The sequence below is a fragment of the Camelus dromedarius genome, chromosome X, assembly GCF_036321535.1.
Source record: "Camelus dromedarius isolate mCamDro1 chromosome X, mCamDro1.pat, whole genome shotgun sequence".
Taxonomy (NCBI): domain Eukaryota; kingdom Metazoa; phylum Chordata; class Mammalia; order Artiodactyla; family Camelidae; genus Camelus; species Camelus dromedarius.
The window spans coordinates 106877396-106894776 of NC_087472.1; the positions used below are offsets into that span (position 1 = coordinate 106877396).

A 17381-nucleotide genomic window follows, 5' to 3' on the forward strand; every position below is an offset into this window, starting at 1 on the left:
GCCTTTGGAAAGCCCTAGCCCAGTGACTGTACGTACTAAACTTTTAATAAATGTGAGCTATTCACATTAGGCTTAGAAATGATCTAGGATGCTTATTTAGTAGAGATAAATGTTTTCCTTGAATTGGCTGAAAACGAAATAATGGATCAACCCCAAGTACAGATTATATTACCCAGTCATATAGATATAGACATATAGACATAGATATAGACATGGATATAGACATGGATGATGGTGAGCAAGGGTGGAAGCCATCTATGAGCAAGTCTCCTTTCCAGTTTAAAAAATGGTATAGCAAAGCCAAAACAAAACAAAAAAAGCATTAACAAGACACAGCAGCATGGTCTGCAGCTGGGATCTCTGTGCAGCTTTATAGAGAGATTATATTGCATTCCCAGAATAGCAACAGGAGAAGGAGGGCGGAAGCAGAGTTCCGGATGGTCCTTGTGCTAAACATTCTTTTAAAAGAAAACAAAATCTTCTATTTGATCATGTTTTTTTAAAATGAGAAATACCTGATATTACTTTAAGAAGGGAGAGCAAAGCACTCCAAATGCCTCTGAGTTCTAAAGGGATGCATTTTAAAATGATGCATATTTGATTTTTATCCTTAACCATGAATTTCCAGGAAGAGAAGTGAAAAATAACATGAAAACTTGCCACGTTTTATATCAGTGATATAAAACAAAGGGAAAAAATAATTGAACAGTCAAACATAAAGGTCATTTTCTTGAAAATTCCCCATATTTACCACGTGAAATCATTTCACTCAGCAGCAAACCTGAAAACAGCCTCACCTTCTAAAAATAACATATCCCGTGTGCCACTCTGGTATTGCACAGCCGGGCAGCCACCTGCTCAGGGCTCCACAGGACAAAGCTGGGACTCAGGAGGCTTTGTCTCAGCCGCCAATGAGGGATTGATTTTATGCTTGAATCTTATGGTGTACACCCAGGTGCCTCTCAAAGGCTGTGCAGGTCTTCCTAGGCAAAGGGTCCCCACCAGACAGCCATGGGCCTCATACCTACCTGGGCATTCCAAGATTTTCAACTAATTTCAACAAGAGAAATAAAAATTTGCCTGGACCAGTGATTCTCAACCCAGGGATAGTTATGCCCAACAGGGGACACGTGCAAACATTCTCCCTTGGCCCTTCCCTGCCTTTTCCTGCAGAGCCCTCTGCCACCCTGAGCTTCCTGGGTGCCTGGGAGTGTTTTACATGCTTCTGCCTTAGCATCTGGTGCTCTGACCACTGTGAAATTGCCCCTCTGCTTCTCAGCCCAGCAAACTCTGTTCTTCCTTTAAAGTTTTATGCAAATATTGCCATCTCTTTGGAGTGTCTCTGCAGCCTCCAGAGTTGATAGTTTCATACTTTGTACTCACTACTTATAATTGATAAGTTTATTTCCCCTCTAGATTATGACCCTTTTAATATAGGGACGGTGTTGTGATCATTGCTGGAAAAACTCTAAAGTAATGAGAATCCATGAAAAATGCCTGGCCCGCAGTGGGTCCTGAGTGGCTGGATTAATATAGGGATGATGGAGTGATGGTTGAAGGGATAGATGGAGGGAGGGATAGATGGATGGATGGATAGTTGGTTGGATGGAAGGATGAATGGATGGATGGGCATCAATATTTTTAAAGAGCAGACAGGATAGAATTTTCTATAGTACCAGCCTCACAATAAATAATGGTTATAAAATTTTACTCAATATGATATAGAGATGACCACTGAGCTATGAACTTCAATCCAAGATATGAAGCAAAAGGAAAATGACGATGCCCTTCATGGATTCTGACAGAGATGATGTAGGCCTTGCAGAATGAAAAAGGAAAGGGAAAAGAGCCTATTGATTACTGAACCACCTAGCAATTTGAAAAGCACAAATAACAGCAATCCTTGTATTCTCTGCTTCTATAGGTCACTGGGAACAAAATGACATCTCTAAACTTGGCCACCATATTTGGACCCAACCTGCTGCACAAGCAGAAGTCATCAGACAAAGAATTCTCGGTCCAGAGTTCAGCCCGGGCTGAAGAGAGCACAGCCATCATTGCTGTGGTGCAGAAAATGATTGAAAATTATGAAGCCCTATTCATGGTAGGTGGCCCTTCTTTAGCAGAACATCTCACTAAACTGCCTATTAATTGCCCTTTGGTGGCATAATGAAATTTAGGCACACCACCTTCTGGTCCATAGCACTGGTCATTGACTGAATTCATTGGAAGCCAGGCAGTTTCAATAGGAATAGAAATTTACATACCTATGATGTCACTCTAAGTTTGTGATTCCATGTTTTAACAAACATATCCAAATGATAAATTTCATTTTGCTGTCCCCTAAACAATGGTCATGTTTTAGAGTCATTTATTTATTTATAAAGCAGTGTCCTTATCCACCAAAATTGCTAAAACCCTTCTTTTTGGAAATTATATGTGGCCCTCCTGAATTCATGTATTTGTAACCATCCTCAGCAATGGGACCTCCTCCAGGGTCAATCTGGACATTTTACTTCCTGCATGAAGCTTTATCTATCTTTCCTGTGTCCTTCTCATGTCACTTTCCCTGTCACTTCTCTTTGCCTTCAACCCATTTCTGTTCCTATTGATGTTTATCTGACTCAGCATTGTGTTGAAGTCATTTATGACTATTTCCCCAGTAGATTATAAACACATTTAAAATACAGGCTGTGCCCTTGTTATCTCCTCTCTGTATCCTCTGTACACTTTTGGAAGGCCTTCCATCTGGCAGGCACTCAATAAATACTTTTTTGATTTGTATTGAATAACCAGTTCCTGTTTTCCTTCAGAAAACTGCATTGCCTGCTCCAATTTCCCTTGAATCATTAGAACAAATGCCAACTCTCTCCTATTTCTGTTCACTACTCCTATTGCATGTCAAAATTTACAGGAACTTTCTCCATGTTTCTTCTCCCATTTCTCTTTTGAATTTGCAAACACCATAAATTTTACCTCTTCCTCTAGAACCTTTTGTGGATTCTTCAACCAAGTATGTTAGTTCCCTCTTTTGAATCTCCTTAATATTTTGTCTATATTTATCAAGTGCCTTGTGCTAGATTTATTTCCACCCTTGTCTTTTTTTTTTAACATCCTTTAATTGAGTTATAGTCATTTTACAATGTTGTGTCAAATTCTAGTGTAGAGCACAATGTTTCAGTTATACATGAACATACATATATTCATTGTCACTTTTTTTTCTCTGTGAGCTACCATAGATCTTGTATATATTTCCCTGTGCTATACAGTATAATCTTGTTTATCTATTCTGCATATGCCTGTCAGTATCTACAAATTTTGAAATCCCAGTCTGTCCCTTCCCACCCCCCACCCCCTTGGCAACCACAAGTTTGTATCCTATGTCTATGAGTCTGTTTCTGTTTTGTATTTATATCCTTTTTTGTTTTTTTAGATTCCACATATGAGCGGTCTCATATGGTATTTTTCTTTCTCTTTCTGGCTTACTTCACTTAGAATGACATTCTCCAGGAACATCCATGTTGCTGCAAATGGTGTTATGTTGTCATTTTTATGGCTGAATAGTATTCCATTGTATAAATATACCACTACTTCTTTATCTAGTCATCTGTTAATGGACATTGAGGCTGTTTCCATGTCTTGGCTATTGTAAATAGTGCTGCTATGAACATTGGGGTGCAGGTGTCTTTTTGAAGTAGGGTTCCTTCTGGATATATGCCCAGCAGCGGGATTCCTGGGTCATATGGTAAGTCTATTTCTAGTCTTTTGAGGAATCTCCATACTCTTTTCCACAGTGGCTGCACCAAACTGCATTCCCACCAGCAGTGTAGGAGGGTTCCCTTTTCTCCACAGCCTCTCCAGCATTTGTCATTTGTGGACTTTTGCATGATGGCCATTCTGACTGGTGTGAGGTGATACCTCATTGTAGTTTTGATTTGCACTTCTCTGATAATTAGTGACACTGAGCATTTTTTCATGTGCCTATTTATCATTTGTATGTCTTTCTTGGAGAATTGCTTGTTTAGGTCTTCTGCCCATTTTTGGATTGGGTTGTTTGTTTTTTTCTTATTGAGTCGTATGAGCTGTTTATGTATTCTGGAGATCAAGCCTTTGTCGGTTTCATTAGCAAAAATTTTCTCCCATTCCGTAGGTTGTCTTTTTGTTTTACTTATGGTTTACTTTGTTGTGCAGAAGCTTGTAAGTTTCATTAGGTCCCATTTGTTTATTCTTGCTTTTATTTCTATTGCTTGGGTAGACTGCCCTAGGAGAACATTTTTGAGATGTATGTCAGACAATATTTTGCCTATATTTTCTTCTAGGAGATTTATTGTGTCTTGTCTTATGTTTAAGTCTTTGATCCATTTTAAGTTTATTTTTGTGTATGGTGTAAGGGAGTGTTCTAGCTTCATTGATTTACATGCTGCTGTCCAGTTTTCCCAACACCATTTGCTGAAGAGACTGTCTTTATTCCATTGTATATTCTTGCCTCCTTTGTCGAAGATTAGTTGACCAAAAGCTTGTGGGTTCATTTCTGGGCTCTCTATTCCGTTCCATTGGTCCATATGTCTGTTTTTGTACCAATACCATGCTGTCTTGATTACTGTAGCTCTATAGTGTTGTCTGAAGTTATTCCTCCAGCCTCCTTTTCTTCAGTAATGCTTTGGCAATTCTAGGTCTTTTGTGGTTCCATATAAACTTTATTATGATTTGTTCTAGTTCTGTGAACTATGTCCTGGGTAATTTGATAGGGATTGCATTAAATCTGTAGATTGCCTTGGGCAGTATGACCATTTTAACAATATTGATTCTTCCAATCCAGGAGCATGGGATATCTTTCCATTTTTTTTAAGTCTTCTTTGATTTCCTTCATCAATGTTTTATAATTTTCTGTGTATAAGTTTTTCACCTCCTTGGTTAGATTTATTCCTAGGTATTTTATTACTTTGGGTGCTATTTTTTTTAACATTTTGTATTGATTTATAATCATTTTACAATGTTGTGTCAAGTTCCAGTGTTCAGCACAAATTTTCAGTCATTCATGGACATATACACACTCATTGTCACATTTTTTTCTCTGTGAGTTATCATAACATTTTGTGTATATTTCCCTGTGCTATACACTGTAATTTTGTTTATCTATTCTACAATTTTGAAATCCCAGTCTATCCCTTCCCACCCTCCACCGCCCTGGCAACCACAAGTCTGTATTCTCTGTCTATGAGTCTATTTCTGTCCTGTATTTACGCTTTGTTTTTGTTTGTTTGTTTGTTTGTTTGTTTTTGTTTTTGTTTTTTAGATTCCACATATGAGCAATCTCATATGGTATTTTTCTTTCTCTTTCTGGCTTACTTCACTTAGAATGACATTCTCCAGGAACATCCATGTTGCTGCAAATGGCATTATGTTGTCGGTTTTTATGGCTGAGTAGTATTCCATTGTATAAATATACCACATCTTCTTTATCCAGTCACCTGTTGATGGACATTTAGGCTGTTGCCATGTCTTGGCTATTGTAAATAGTGCTGCTATGAACATTGGTGCTATTTTAAAGGGGATTGTTTCTTTATTTTCTTCTTCTGTTGATTTATCGTTAGTGTAAAGAAATGCAACTGATTTTTGAACGTTAATTTTGTAACCTGCTACCTTGCCGAATTCTTCGATCAGCTCTAGTAGTTTTTGTGTGGACCTTTTAGGGTTTTCTATATATAGTATCATGTCATCTGCATATAGTGACACTTTTACCTCTTCTTTTCCAATTTGGATCCCTTTTATTTCTCTCTCTTGCCTGATTGCTGTGGCTAGGACTTCCAAGACTATGTTGAATAAGAGTGGTGATAGTGGGCATCCTTGTCTTGTCCCAGATTTTAGTGGGAAGCTTTTGAGTTTTTCACAATTGAGTACTATGCTGGCTGTAGGTTTGTCATATATATCCACCCTTGTCTTAAATCACTTTGTTTTTGTAAATTTGAGAGCCAGTGGTTTAGAATATTTGCCCTCTGGGTCTCACCTATGTGATTATGACCAAGTAATTCAATACTCAATAAGCACCAATTTCAGCTTTTGGGAAATGGGAAAAAATGAAAATAAGACCTATTTCCCAGGGTGATTCCCAGAGTCATTTGATAAGTGAAAGCATTCTGCAAACCATAAAATTCTATGCAAATGTTAATTAATTATACTAGTTGGACAACACAAGCTGGCTCAAGTCTCAGTACTTCAGCACAACAGACATAAATATCTTATTCACATGAAGTTTAATCAGATGTTTAGCGGACAGCCTTCCAGGTAGTGATTCAGGAACCCCAGCTCCTTGCATCTTGAGACTGTTTAATCCCCTAGGATTTCATGGGCCAAACCTAGAAGGGATATCCGTCATGTCCACTCAAATCCCATTGGCCAGAACTCAGCCACAAGCCATACTTAACTGCAAGGGAAGCTGAGAAATGTATTCCTGCTAGATGCCCAGGAGGAAGAGAAAATGGATTTAACCACAGTGAAAAGTTCAATCCCCTTTGAGTCTCTGAGGCACTGCCCATGTGTTGCATGCAGAAAGCTCTCAAAAAAGTGAAAATTTTCGTTAACTCTCTATAAATTCCACACTTGAGTCAAAATCCTTGTAATTAATTACATATTTGGATGAATCAAATGTCTGAATATTTCAACATTTTAATCAAGTTTTAAGTCATATATCATCTTGCCAAGTAGTCTTGGCCTTACTTCATGCTCTCTGGATTTTTTTTAAACAAAATAATACCTCTTGTCAATTTTTTTAACATTTTTTATTGATTTATAATCATTTTACAATGTTGTGTCAAATTCCAGTGTAGAGCACAATTTTTCAGTTATACATGAACATATATATATATCCATTGTCACATTGTTTTCTCTGTAAGCTACCACAAGATCTTGTGTATATTTCCCTGTGCTATACAGTATAATCCTCTTGTCAATCTTAATTCTGTTCTCTAAATTCCATATTCTAAGCAAAGTTCTTTATATGAAACCACAAACCATCAGGCATTTCTTTTCATCTCACATACTAACAAATCTCTTCCTGGCCTCCTTGAAAGTACCGTTGCTGCCATTTTAATTGTACCATTCCTCTGCTTCCATTTCCTGCTGCCTGGATTATTAAGAAGAGCAGAAGAGCATCAATATTCCATATCTTCCAACATTTTCTAAATCTGATCTTTGTTTGCCATTCCCTGTTGAGACTGATGTCGAGATCCTCTTGGGTAGTAGCTCTGATTTGCGTACCCCAGTTGTGGTCTGTACTTCCCAGCGAGGCCTTCCCTGGCCTCCTTGTCTAAAATACAGCCGCACCACCACCAGCACACACACGCATCCTCACTTCCTATTCCCTTTCCCTGCCTTTTCTTCTTAGCACTGACCACTACTAATAAGGGTTTTACTAATTTCGCTTGTTTGTGTTTCCCCACTACAGTGTAAGCTCCCTGACTATTTTGAATTTTTGTTCATTACTGCATTGCCCCTGTGACACCTGACATATGGTAGAAATACAAGAAATATTGGGTGATTAATGAATGACTCAACGGTAGTTCTGTGACGTACGATTTCCGTTTTACCTATCCTTACTCCTTATACTTATGAAAAGGTTTGGGCACAGAGGAATTAAGGATACCTTTCTCAAGAATAAGTTAGCCATTAACATAAGCATTCTTGATCTCCTTAGGTAGAATTATATCTTGAGAAAAGGGACAGTGAAGTGGGAGGAGAGGTCCCAAGCCTGGGTCAGTAAAGAGACATCTGGCTTTGGAACCAGAAAACTTTGCTATAGTTTTGTCTTTATTAGGCATTAGCTATGTGACCCCTTCTTCTTAGATTTCCATTTCTTTAGTGATCAAAAGACTAGGTTACAATGAACAGTAACCAAGATCCCTTCTAGCTCTAAAATCTGCATGATTCTATGCCCTAGCACTAGTTTCACCTCTTTTATTAATTAATCACATCACTTTTTAGATTCTTTTGGCATATTTGGCATTTCAGAATGTAGTTTCTTATACCAAAGCTGGTGGCTAGTTGGCGAAGCTGGTCTGTGTGGATGGACAGAAATTCAATCATGTATATAGCTGTTTCCTTTTGTTTTGCTTTAAGAAGCTTTCAGAAATAGCACAGTAATTCCAAACAAGGAAGGATAAAGCTAGACAGGCCCTGGTGGTTAAAGGTAGTTGGCAACTGTGCTGTTTCACGGTCCTTGGAAGGGTTTATGAGCTCAGAGAGGAAGGCATTGCTTCCCATTTGCGTTAGAAAGGAAGATTTATTAGAAAAGGTGGCTGTGAGTTTGTCCTTAAAGACAGAATGCACCCCGAAGGGAGTGATTCCACAGAACTCATGGAAGGGATGTAAAAACCCACAGAGACCTGGCAGGGACCCAAAGTTTGTTCCGAGTGTTATAATGTCCTTCATTTCCTCATACTGAGAATGCTTCTCCCAAGTGGCCAGTATCTGAGTTAGTGGGAAAGGGCAGAAAAGAACCTGGCTTTGTCCCATAACACAGAAGAGGTACCCAGGTTTAGAGGTGGACACACAGTTCAAGAGTGTAGCTAGGACAATCTTTTGTATCCATTGTTTGCTTTTCAGGCACTGGGTTGGAAATCCTAAAGCTGAAAGGAGGTCATGATAACAGCCATCGTGACCACTCTATCAAAAGACCAAGGCAGCAGATTGTAATAATGGTTCTCAAACTTGAACGTGCAGGAGAGTCACAAAACAAAGTTTGCCAAACATTCGGATTCCTGGGCTGCACTCCAGATAATCAAACTGAGTAGTACTGGGATGGGGCCCAGAATTGTGCACTTTCTAATGGACACCTCCAGGGCGCTCTGGCAGTTTCCTAACCATGCCTTGGGAAAGCACATCTTGGGAAACACCCAAGATAGTGGGAAGGCCATGAGCTTTGGAATCAGCTCCCAGAATTCAGATCTCTGCTCAGCCAGGTATTTGCTATGTGATCTTGGCCCTATGCTTACCTTCCCTAAGTCTTCATTTTTCTAGTGAAAAAAAAATGAGATGAAGCTTTACAGGATTATTTTGAGAATTAGAAATGACATTTTACATATGTGGAATCTAAAAAGAAAAAAGGGGGAAAAAAGGACACTATGAACTCATCTACCAAACAGAAACCGACTCGCAGACATAGTAAACAATCTTATGGTTACCAGAGCAAGGGGATGAGAAGGGATAAATTTGGGAGTTTGGGATTTACAAATGTTAGCCACTGTATATAAAAATAGATTTAAAAAGGTTTCTTCTGTATAGCACAGGAAACTATGTTCAGTATCTTGTAATAACCTTTAATGAAAAAGGATATGAAAATGAATATATGTATGTATTTGCATGACTGGGACATTGTGCTGTGCACCAGACATTGACACATTATAACTGACTGCACTTCAATTTAAAAAAAAGAAATGACATTTTAATGCACTTAGGACAGGAATTGACATATACTAGGCACTCAAAAAATAAGATCACTGCTATTATTACATTAAATTAATCAGCTGCCTGCCCTATTAAAACACCTTCAGGTGTCGCCTTTGCAGTGACACCCACCCGAACCACGCTGTGTAACACTGTGACCTGCTCCCACACAGGTATACTGCCAGTCCTTCACTCTTTCTTTTTGCTATAGCACTTATCACTTTCAACTCACTGTGTAATTTATTTATTTATTATGCTTGTTGAAACTTGATAGAATGCCAGTTTTATGAAGACAGGGATTTCTGTTTGTTCCCTTCTCTGATATCTATAGCACCTAGAAAATACTTGGCAGAAAATGAGTGCTCAATAATTATTTGCTAAAAGATACTGTGATAACGTATTGCAAGAAAAAAACTGCATTTTTGTTTTTTGTTTGTTTGTTTGGGGGTCAGTGGCCATACTCCTTAGATTCCGTCAACTTTAAATCATAACCCTCCATTTCTGATATCAACAACTATTTAAAAACTGGAAAACATAAAATGATGCTCTCTCGGAACAGTGGAAATAGAGGAATCACGCAGATCTAGAAATGACCACTGGTATCCTTGTAAGGCAGGAAGCATTCACTGACTAAATCATTAACACATGAATTGTTCTGAGAGTTGTGGCTTCCCTAAGTGTTGTTGGGAATACCAGAGAAACTCATCGTGGCTCTTGGAATTAAAAAGAGCTTCAGAGCAGAGCAAAGAGTCAGCTCAGTCTCAGGGCTGATACTACTATGGTTTTTTTTTTTTTTTTTTTTGAGAGAGAGAGGGAAAGAAGAGAAGGCACCGCCCTTGTGGGCTGATGAAAAGTGCCGAGCGCAGTGGAGACGTGGGAACGCCAGAGCGTTCCCACCCTGCTGATTGGTCAGCCTGAGCCGGGGACCAGCATAGCGCACGTGGGAAATTTCGAATGAGAACTGCTGGGAGCAAGGGTCAGAGGCCGTGATGAGGATCCCAAGCTCAGAAGCCAAGCTTTGCTCTGTGTTCTCTTCTTTCCCGGCACAAACTGCATTTACTTAAAATTTCTTTTGCATGCCAAGTCAAAAGGCATCAAGAAGCCATCCAGGTCATCAGATAACCACCCATCTCCTAACGACATATCCAGATAATTACATATAATTTCCATTTCCCTTTCTCTATAACCACTATTTTTTAAATAACCACTGTTTATGTGCCTGGAGTCGGGCTAGTCGTTATGGACATCATAGGCTTATCTAAATTTCACCAATTCAAGAGGAGTAAGTCAAGGTCTTTTGCCCAAGTGATGCAAGTACTAAGTGAATTATTTCTACAGCATGATGCCTCCCCGCACAAAAGCTGAGATGCTTTAATGTGACGTCTCAGATATGGAATCCATTTGGTGGGGGTAGGAGGGGGAAGAAAAAGAATATTTCAGCCAGTTTGAAAATGGGGAGGAAAGGAGACCTTCAAGAGCATTAATCTCTCTGGACTGATCATAACATCAACCCACTTGATGTCCAGGCCAGCAGACGGCTGCCAAAGCCAGCAGTGTTCCTGCCAGAGCCTGCTCCCCTGGTCCCTGTCTGCAGCGACAGAATGCATGTCCTGTGGGTGACACATGCAGGTGGAGAGGAGAAGCAGCTATTACACCTGGACTGTTTCAACTTCCTTTAACCTGTTGCCATGGAGCAAAGCCTGCTCATTGCTCTTCATCTTCCTCGAACCATCCCCCATCACAGCTCCATGATTCCTGGGCTCTTCGACTCTGTTTGTCCATTAATGTGCCCCCAGTTGCCAAAAACGCTGTCTGGCATGTGTCAGGCATGTGAGAAAAATTTCTTGAGCTTAATGCATTCTGACCCTTTAAATGCACCCAGACCTGCTTGCATAATATTAAGCCATCCTTCACAACAGAGCTCCGTAAAAGTTCTAGGCAGGACCTGCCCATGTTTTGAGCTTTTGCTCCCATAAATAGCCCAAGGGATTTTTTTCAGTGTGTTTGTTAGCTTAAAAAAAATGTTATCATGACTTCCAGTGACATTTCCTTCTGCCAGGGAGTAACAGAGTTTTAAATGCAAAGCATCCTTCTTGGTTCAGTGCAAAGTGGCGGATTGGTGTGAAACACCTAGTGGCAAGGACGGTGGGGTAGGCCCTGGGAAGTGCTCCATGAGATGCCCTTGATGATTTGTCATGGTGACTTAGTAAACGGAGAAAGGTGAACCGTTTTTCCCTCTCTGTGGTTTATGGAATAAACTGCAAAATAGCAATTATACCCTAGGCAATCATTCAAAGTTTCATTTTTAATTTGATAAGGTAGATTTTAATTGTGACAGTTTTATTCCTTCATATGCACAGTGTTTACATTTTTTCTCTGAAGCAGGAGAGTCCAGAGTTCTTTTGATTTTTGAAATAGCATTATGCTTTGAAGGAACACACGAAAATCTAAGGAGTTGAGTCACTAGATAAACACAGCTATAAATGGTACCCTTAGAAAACATCTAAGTTACTAAGTAGACTAAAATCCAGTAGAGATTTTGATTTGAAACAATAAATTGTAAGTGAAGAAACCCTTTGGGATGGGTTTGGTTCCTTCATTGAAATGTCCAGAATTGGTTGATTTAAAAAAGTAATGTCTTCTGCACGATCCTACTCCTTAGCTTCCATTTCACTATGCACAAAATCCCAGGAGGAAAAAGGAAGCATTTTTGATTATTGAGTCATATTTTTCATTTTTAGAGTTTTTCTGTTGATGGGAATGGTGGTTTAAGAACTTGTTAGAAAAATTCTGGTGATCCTCAGTTGGAAAAGGAACTTTATTTTCCAACTCTAGAAATGAATAGCAAGGAATTTTTTCTAGAGCCTGACATTGGTACTACTTATAAGCAGAGAGAAGCATCTAGACAAAGGCAACATCACCAGTGTACACCATGAAGACCAATAGTCCTGGGTTATTTTTGATTATTATGTAGCCATTGCAACAAAATTTATTCACTATCCATTGCATAGAAAATACCACCCTAGCTTGTGGTTTGGAGGAGCATAAAATTGAGTGGGGGAGTGAGTGGGTAAGTAAGTGGGTGAAGGGTCATGGATATGCAGGCAGGAGTTTCGACTGCAAGGTGGAGAACAATCAACTGTAGGAGGCTGCAAACAGGAGGATTTAGTACCTCAGATGATAAGAAGCCTGGGGGCACAGTTTTAGCAGCTGACTCGCACGTACGCTCTCTCTGCTCCGCCATCTTCAGGTACAAGAGACAGCAGTCATTTCCAGCACCTCTTGCAGCCATTGTCACATCCAGTCACAAAGAGAGATGTTTCCTCTCATGCACTTCCTGTCAATATGGAGGAGAACTTTCTCCAGAAGCTCCTACGAGACCCCCCTCAGGGTACCTTGGCCAGGATTGGCACATATGATCTTGGCTTAGCTGTGAAGGAGGCCAGCTGACAGAGAAATGTAGCCTTAAAAGCCTGGGTAAGTTCCAGGTGGTCAAGTCAGGTCATCCCTGCCTTCCAGTGATGTGACCAGCCCAAGGACTGGAGGTCTAGCAGAGGAGAAAAAACCAGAAGGGAGAAGCTACACAGAGTCTGGCTTCAAAACCACTGCAGTTGAGGGACCAAGAGGTCACAACGTGTACCTCTAGAAATTCAAGAGGATGTTAAGAGCAGACACATTTGGAAAGGAAACCCCATAACTCAGTTAACCACCAGAAGGGCTAAGCACAAGAGAAGAAGAATGTTTCTTTGCAGGCGCACAGGATGAGAGGAACGCTTATACGAGGTGTACTTAACCAGCAGGTGACTGCCAGTTAAAGCAAAAGTCTCAGAACAAATACTGACCATCTCCACACTATCTTCTTTTATTTTTTCTTTAACTGTTTAACTTATTATTTATTCTGTTTATTTCCAATAAAATCTTTTATTCTAAACCTTTTGGCAGGTTGGCAAGGCACTGTCAAATTTGTTAGCCCTTTAGCTCCCCATAACATCTCCATAAAGACAAATGGGACAGATAGCAGAGGTCCAGATGTTCAGATACAGGAACAGAATCCTAAAGAAGATGGTTGATGTGTGCAAGTTTACATTAATTGTAAGCAGCGGAGCCAAAACTGGACCTCGGGAGCCATCAACTCTTGATCAGATATTCTTTCGACAGCATCCTAATTTCAGAAAGGAATGCATGTGTGAACAGTCTGCCTGAATACTTCTTCTTGCTTACTGTAAGCTGCTGTGTCCTGTCAGTTCATTCCCGTGACTTCTGTTTCTCTGTTAAGTATCTAAATTAATAGAAAATGAGTGCTTATCCAATTGAACTGAGCCAGTAGTTTGAAATTTTTATTAAGTAATTGGAAATGAAATGTGCAAATGTGGACAAAGATGAGAGGAATTATTGGGAAAACAGCACTGGATGTCATTGTATGAATATTAAAAGTCAGTTCCAGGCATCGTTCCAAATTCTCTACCCTCATTTTCCCACTGGCTCCAATTTTCTGAACCATTCCTTTATTAAAAAAAAATATGGTTTTATCATATGAATTTTGGAAGCTACCTTAAATCATTTTGTAACAAGATGGGCTATAAATAAATTAATTAAAATAATGGATTATGTACACTGTAGTCAGCCTTGCATAATACATAGGAAAATATTATCTACCCTTCCGGCAATACGTAGATCCACATTTTTTAACTTTTACACTTTATTTATTTGTAATATAGTGTCTCCAAGCCAAAACGGTGTCATGGGTCTCTTAAAAAGAAACTAGAGATAGGTTTATAGCACTGACCCTCTCTATTTGCATTTGTTACCAAGTCAAGGTCACGTATGCTACATAAAATAAACCTCAATAATTATAATTGGTTGGGAATCAAGCCTAGTTAAATGAGTAAAAACTCTGAATTGCAGAATAGTTTTTAATAATTTATGGACAGTTCATTTTAAACAGTGATACTTCCTGTAACCTATTCTAATAATGTATCCGAGTTGATAATTTATCATTAGACACACCGTATACTCTCCAAGAACTGATACTATGATGTTTGCACCACTCCAAAGGCCATGCCTTGCAGTTACTTATTCTTAGTGGGAATGAATTGATGCTGGGAGCAAAATTTTGTATTATATGTCCAAGCACAGAAGAATTTAAATTAAATAACTGGATGAAAATACAAATTATTTTCCTAATGTGCTCATGGAAGTTTCTTTTTTAGAAAAAAAAAACCCAATTTGTACATTTTGGGCCTATATTATTTTTGCTTTGCTGCTCAGTTTTTAAAAATGAGTTCTGTCTCTTCTCACTTTCCCCCTTTGACTATTAGTGTTTGAAAACCTCATGTAATCTCGCATCTGTGTTGGGTCATGTTGTTTGTAAAAATTCTCAGTCTTTTTATTTATTTAATGTATTCCATAAAGTAAGAGCACAGAATCTCTCAGGCTTGACCCCCAAGTCCTGCCACTTCTCTTCTTCCATTCTCATTCCCAGGCCATTGCATTCGGTCACAGAACTTTAAATACCATCTGTATGTGTCCCCCAAATTTCTATGTTCAGCCCAGGACTCTCCCTGAGCCCTAGATCCTTATCACCAATCACCTGCTAGATCTTTCCTTCATTTGATTGTCTCTCAGGCCTCTCACTCTTATACCAGAGGCACACTCCTAATCTTCAGCCCAGCCTCCTCCTCTTCCTGTAGCTGCTCCAAACCAGCTAACAGCAAGCCCATTCCTCTGGGTGCCTGGGCCCCAAATGCTGACGTCATCCTCTCTTCTTCCTCTTCCACTCCCTCTCCCTCTTCCTCTCTCTGTCCATCGAGTCAATTAGCTAATGCTGTCATCTCTAGCTTCACTATCTCCAGGACCCAGATAATTCTCATCAGTTCACCATCTCTCTTCTGGATGTATCAACAGCCTCTATCTGTACTCCTGGCTTCCCCCTTGCTTCCCTGCAATCTTCTAGCAACTCAGCAGCCAGAGTGATGACAAGTCATGTTAGTTGTCTGCTCAAAGCTTCCAGTGGCTCCCCACCCACTTAGATGGAGATCAGAAGTCTTTATCATGACCTAGGAGACGCCACAGCATCTGGCCTTGGTTACCTGACCTACTTCCTACCTACCACTCGCCTTCTTCCTCTGACCCTGTTCCAACCTCATGAGTCTCCTCGCTGCTTCTGACTCAAGATCTCGCTAATTCTCTCTTCCTTCTGCTTGGAATGATTTTCTCCAATTCCTTCATCAACTTCAGTTCTCTGCTGAAATGTCAGTTTCTCTGACAGTTCTCTTTTGATTGCACCCCACCCCCCAGGATTCTTCATTGCCCTTCTTTGCTTTATTTTTCTCCGTGATGCATGTGTGTTTTCTATTTGTTTGTTTAATGCCAGTCTTCCCATATTCACTGTCAGCTTCAAGGAGACATGGATTCTTGTCTGTTTGGTTTGTAGCTGAATCCCAGCATCCAGTGCCTGGCACTCAGTAAGCAGTCACCAAATATTTATGTAATGAATTAAAGGAATGAGGTGGGAAAAGGCCAGAGTGGGAAGCACATTTGTACTGAAGTAGAAGGTATGTAAGGATGACTGCTAGGGGAGAAGATGGGAAGTACAGATTGAGGCAAGCAAGCAAGTGGAGGGCTTCAGCCATAGGGATGAAAAGGGTTTTGAGCAAATCAAGTGTCTTGATCAGAGCATTCTGACAACCATGCAGAGAAGAAATGTGATGCGCATGTTGAAGGAAATAGATAGGGCACGAGTTAGCAAGCTGCTGTATCAGAGGCCTATCAGGGATGTAGCTTTCTTTTCAACTAAAAGCTCAAACTAGCTTAAGGAATTTGGAGGCTCACATAGCTGAACAATCCAAGAGCAAATGTGGCTTCAGGCATAGCTTGATCTAGGACTTGAATACTCAAATGATGTCACAGTATCTCTTTTCTTTCTCTCCATTTCTTGGAATTATTTCTTCAATTGTCAGTGCAGTCCTCAGGCCCTATATCCTGTCTCTCAGAAGTCTCTGGGAAATTCTCACAGCTTTTCATTGCTTCTGATGAAGTCACATGCTCATCTCTCAGGCAACCGTGGGGGTCTGGGAATGGAATGATCATTAACTAAGCTGAGTTGCGCCTCAACCTGGAGCTAGAGGTTGGGGAGCAGTTAATTCTCCAGAGGGAACTTGGGATATGATTGTTATAAGAGGGAAGCGAAGGCTGGTAATGGCCAGCAGATGACCACTACAAAGGGGTAATGAGGGCTCAAAGTTGGATCATTGCAGTTGGAATGGAAAAGAGAGGAAAGAAGTAACAGGCATCATGGAGAGGAAATCAACGAGGTCCTCTGGTTCTGAAATGGAGGGGAAAGGACACAGAAGCTTGAATACAACCCAGATTTTGAGCTTGTGTGACTAGGGTTTGGCAATGTCATTAATGAAGATTCAGAATGAAGTAGGAAGAACAGATTTATGGGAGGAGGAAAGCATTTTGTTGCTTTCTCATCCCTGTTTTTATTAATACAATTGTTCCCAGCTTCTTAGAGCTCAAAAAGAATTGAGTCCTTACAAGAAGGAAGAGGCAAATTCTTCCATCAGCCACTTATTCTCAGAAGATTTGTCCCCACAGTTTTTAAGAGTCTTGTCTCTGAGCCCACATATGAGAGAATTAGGCTGAAATCTTATTTTCCCTCAGTAATTTGAATTTTCTTTCATTGAGCTACCAGCATCTGTAGGAGCAGAAAACTGTTGGAGTCGAGTTCAATCTTTTGTCATAGAAGAGTTCCACATGAGCTATTTAGGATGGTAAGGCCATCTTCCAATGCACTCTGGATTCGGCTTAGAGAAACACGTAAAGCTAATCTATAGAACTCTAGTGAATGCCGCGGGAAATCATGAAGGGAGAAACCTCTCATCACTGATGGACCAGGATACAAGAAAGGATTGAAGTCAGGCACTGAATGACAAAGT

The 17381-nt window shown here is 40.0% G+C and overlaps 1 protein-coding gene across 4 annotated transcripts in view; it reads left to right on the plus strand.

The window, feature by feature from the left end:
* Positions 1-17381, plus strand: part of ARHGAP6 (Rho GTPase activating protein 6) — a 446321-nt gene that overhangs the window by 409898 nt on the left and 19042 nt on the right. For all 4 annotated transcript variants that reach the window (XM_031445951.2, XM_031445953.2, XM_064482587.1 and 1 more), the window contains exon 9: positions 1925-2104. In XM_031445951.2, the coding sequence (XP_031301811.2) occupies positions 1925-2104 (180 nt within the window). The remainder of the gene's footprint in view (positions 1-1924; positions 2105-17381) is intronic.